Genomic DNA, 4,485 nt, shown 5'->3' with positions numbered 1-4,485 from the left:
CGTATCGTATCGTATCGTATCGTATCGTATCGTATCGTATCGTATCGTATCGTATCGTATCTTACAGTTTACTTTGAAGAAGTCCATCGGAAACTAAAAGTCTAAAACACTCTAACAGGTCTTAAATGAGACGAGTTCATGTTAACATCAGGACAAGTCAGGCTCTAAACAAAGACTTGAAATAGTGCTGAAACATGTCTAGTACATGTAGACCCATACCTATAAGGTAACATTATCAGGACAAAAATGATTCTTTAAATCCCTGCTGACGCTGATTTCCCATGTTTTGCACACTCCTACCTCCTCGACTGTGTTGTGAGGCGACAGCAGGACTGATGTTGGGTGAATGGAGCAGACCTCATTCAGACGTCCCTCCAGTTTCTGCACAAAAGCAGCTCATAAGTAATAATAAACATTCATGACACGAGGCAGCATTACTCGTCGTTTCTATCCCCCTGAAAAACGCTTCCTGTAATTAATTCCCGACTGAAGCTGCAGTCCAATTTTTTGATAAGCAGTAGCATTTATCCAAAGTATTTTTCTGAGCAGATGGATTTTAGCTGTAATAAAATAAGCTTCTGTGTCGGTCAGAAAGCAAACCTGTCTGAACAGCTTTTTATTTTTTTTTACCAAAAGGATTTGAAAGGCAGAGAGTGTTTTCTAAGCAGCTACTTTTCAGACAGTCCTCCTGTTACCTGAGTCTTACAGCGGTGCAAGAACGTCTGCAGCTCCGATCGCAGAAYGAAACCCAGTAAAATCTGCGACTCTAAAACGAAACAAAAGAAGAAACAGTATRAGTTTCTTTGCCAGAGTTACAGTTTTAGGTAAAAGGGTAGCAGTTGAGTGCATGTGAGTCACAGACATTCATCCATATGATTGGTGCTGAAACACTCAGGTGGCAGACCATTTTCTCAAAATTGTCACCTTTCCACCTTTGAATTGCTTCAGCCTAAGAACATTTTTCAACCCGTCTCTGTTTCTTTGCTCTTTTTGTACCGATTCAAAACTCAGTCAAAGAAACCTGAATATGTTTGTGACGTTTCCTTTAATGATTTTAATGGCTTCGTGTCCATATTTTACTGTCTGGACTTCCCTTTTTTTGGTGAAAGAATTAGGTTGCTATACTGAAATCTAGACATGTTGGCATACCGTGCGAGTCCACCACAGGGATTTGTGCTTCAGTGCTGTGTTTGACAGCACACAGAACCTCTGCTGGTCCAGCTGCTTTCTGAAGCTGCACTGATTTCTCTCCCAAAACCTGCCCGAGTGGAGTGGAGGGAAGTCTGCAGAGAAAAACAAAAACCAGCCACAAATAAATTCTAGTCCATCTTAGCTTGTGAGTGACTCTCAACTTTTAGCATGATATCTATACAACCGACTGCATTGTAGCTAATTTTGTGTTTCCTAATGTCAGTTGGCTGTGGCAGCCATCTTGAATGAGCTTGGCCTGGACACATAAATACAATCAAAACACTGCAGAGTTACTTSATCGAGTAAATAATGATCAAATTATCTGAGTTGGCAAGAATTCTGACGTCCATCCACTCTATGCTTCTCCCTTCAGGGGAGCTGACGTCTGTGTCTAACAGTCACTGTGTGAGGGGTTAGTTAGGGGGTGGCTCACTCAGGATAAGTCCTAARTTCAGGGCCGGCTCTAGCTAATGTGGTGCCCTAGGCAAGATTTCAGGTGGTGCCCCTTGTGCAATTTTTAAAATCTCACTGCCAATTTACATACATTCATATGCAAAATGAAATAGTTTTGCCTTTGATGTTTTTTGTCCAATTAAAATAATATAATTCATTGAAAACAGAATACCAGAAGTCTACCTCACACCTGCCAACATCTGCTGACAGCAGCGAGGAACACCTGTTCGTGTTAACCAGCAGCTGTGGAGTGAAGCAGTTCTAGGGGGGTCCAGAGGTATACGCCACCAGAAAACTTTATGAAAGATCTACTCATTTCATTTTCCTGCCTTTTGAAGAGTTTTTGGCTAAATTCTTGAGATTAATGAAACAAGATAATGTGCAAATTTCCCTAGCNACAGTCTAAATGCAGTTAAGGCCAAAATGAATTGTTAAAACAACTCAGAAACAACCTAAACTCTTAAAACAACCCATCTTAAAAATGTAGCAGGATTATGATGACGAGCTACTGGCTTGTTCAAAAATACTTGAAATACATTTATTGTAAATGTGTGTTTTGTGTGGGAATGCAATGTGACTGTTGTGGTTTTGAACTGTGTAGCAGTCAGGGTCTGTACCAAAGACAAATTTCCTTCGGGACAACAATGTTTATCTTATCTTATCTTATCTTATCTTATCTTATCTTGTAAAATTTGTATTTTATGAAGGTAGAACCTAAACTTTATCTGAAATTACATTTAACATTATTTAGTTGTCTATTTACACACCGAACACCAGTAGTTAGTTTTGACTGCATCATATAATACGTTTATCGCAAAATATCCTCTACATCACATAACCTCATGTGGTAACAAAGCAATTGAAAAACCCACAGAACAAATTACCTTCAAAAACATGAGTAACTGGTGATTATTATGCAGAGTAAATCAACTGTATTTTAAGAAAATATGTTTTTTCTTCCTGTTTGTGGCGCCTCCTAGATGGACAGAGCCCCTAGTATTTGCCTATACTGCCTATGCCACGGGCCAGTCATCACAGGGACAAATGAGACACAAATATTCACACACAATTACACCTAGGGACAATTTAGAGTTACCAATTAACCTAACGAGCATGTGTTTGGTTTGTAGGAGGAGTTCGGAAAACCTTGAGAAAACCTACGTGTGAACAGGGTGAACAAAGTCAGCACATCGATCATAATGGGGCAACCAACACCTCAAACAATGACATAATCATTCTAACAAATCACATATAAAGACCTGATTTAGTGTTCCTCAGGTTAATAAAATCACAACTCATAGTTTTAATATTTACTTTGATTTGTGGATTTATACACTTTACAGYAGTATACAGCATGTTGACTAGAATCTTCCAAAGCTACATTCCCATTTGGCTCTTCCTCTGCTTCACTTGTGATACAGAGAGACAATTTTCACTGTAATTGTGCGTCATTTTCTCCAGACTCTGTGCTTTCATTTTGTTTCTACTCACTCAGGACATGCCTTCTTCAGTGAGGGCAGGTACGGGAGCCTCTTGCTGATGGACAGGGTGTCGTAGAGGGAAGGGTTGTGTCCAGATCGGGCCAGGCCGTTGGCCAGCAGCGCGGACAGAAGGATGGGGACAGCGTGGCTGAACTGACCCGTTAACTCCACAGCCAGCAGAACCGGGGACAGAGTGTGAGTCACGGCACCAGAAAGGGCAGCAGCTCCTACAAGGCAAATGCCAAACTTACTGTAGATGATGGAAAACAAATGTATTTACATCTTTTTAGGATCCCATAAAGGACATTTTTCATTTTGTCCTGATAAGAAAAACCTTAGAATTAGATTAAAACACAAGTGAATAAGTTAAAAAGACTCTACTTTCACTCACATTTTTAGCTCAGTAGTTATAAAAACTGATTGAGTTGTTGTTTATTAGCTGTGGTGAGCATCTGGAAATAAACTGACTCATTATTCAGTTGTAGATGTACATCCAGTTGTTCATGGGATATTTTTGGTTTCACCCCCACCACCTCACACAATGCGTAGCTCTTGAAGTATAAGTTGTAAATGAGTCTCAGCTACAAACACACCAAGTTTTAGCAAAATACATGCAAATTTGATCGCATTTTAACCATTTTTTTGTCTTTTCCGAGGGCAGCTGTGGCAGCCATCTTGAATTTGGTTGGTTTCAAATGTTAATCAGATGTAATCCATCTATTAATTTCCTGGAAGTTTCAATAAAATAAGTGGTTCAGAAGATATTTTGTTATCAGACAGGCAGTGTTAACTCCCAATACGTGAAACAAAAGTCTTGAACAGTTTGGTAGTGCTACTGGAGATCAGCCTCAGCTATTACAACACCAAACATTAGATCAATATCTGTAGATTTGACTGAATTACTGTCGATTTTTTAAGGTCGATAACTTTAGACACTCTATCGTGACTTTTCTTGGTCGGAGAGAGCGGCCATATTGTTAAGGGTGAGGTCAGGTCAACTCAACAGAGGCTACGGTTACCTGGTAAAGCTGAATGTGGTAACATGATATGTTAAATTTGGGTAAAAACATCACGGAAACACAGTTTGATATTGACAAACAATATGTTAATTTGATAGAAATAATTGTAAGTACATATTAAGGGTAGTGCCTCGTTATGGCTGCAGGACCTGGGGCACCTGTTCTCCCATGTTTGTTTGTTCTTTGTTGGTCTCTCTTGAACGGGCTGTTCCTGTAATTTCCCTTTATGGGATCAATAAAGTAAGAAAGAAAGTAAGTAAGTAAGTAAGTAAGTAAGTAAGTCAGTAAGTACCTATGTATGTAAGTAAGTAAGTAAGTAAATAAGTAAGTAAGTAAGTAAG

General features: G+C 39.3%; 1 protein-coding gene across 1 annotated transcript in view; it reads right to left on the bottom strand.

Moving 5' to 3' along the window:
- Positions 1 to 4,485, bottom strand: part of clcnk (chloride channel K) — a 17,393-nt gene that overhangs the window by 2,311 nt on the left and 10,597 nt on the right. The window contains exons 14-17 of the mRNA XM_014010402.1: positions 3,136 to 3,352; positions 1,150 to 1,283; positions 696 to 766; positions 301 to 381 (exon numbers count right to left, since the gene is read on the bottom strand). Coding sequence (XP_013865856.1) covers positions 301 to 381; positions 696 to 766; positions 1,150 to 1,283; positions 3,136 to 3,352 — 503 coding nt within the window. The remainder of the gene's footprint in view (positions 1 to 300; positions 382 to 695; positions 767 to 1,149; positions 1,284 to 3,135; positions 3,353 to 4,485) is intronic.

Source organism: Austrofundulus limnaeus, unplaced genomic scaffold, assembly GCF_001266775.1.
Source record: "Austrofundulus limnaeus strain Quisiro unplaced genomic scaffold, Austrofundulus_limnaeus-1.0 Scaffold68, whole genome shotgun sequence".
NCBI lineage: Eukaryota > Metazoa > Chordata > Actinopteri > Cyprinodontiformes > Rivulidae > Austrofundulus > Austrofundulus limnaeus.
This window is presented reverse-complemented; position numbering and strand designations above follow the sequence as displayed.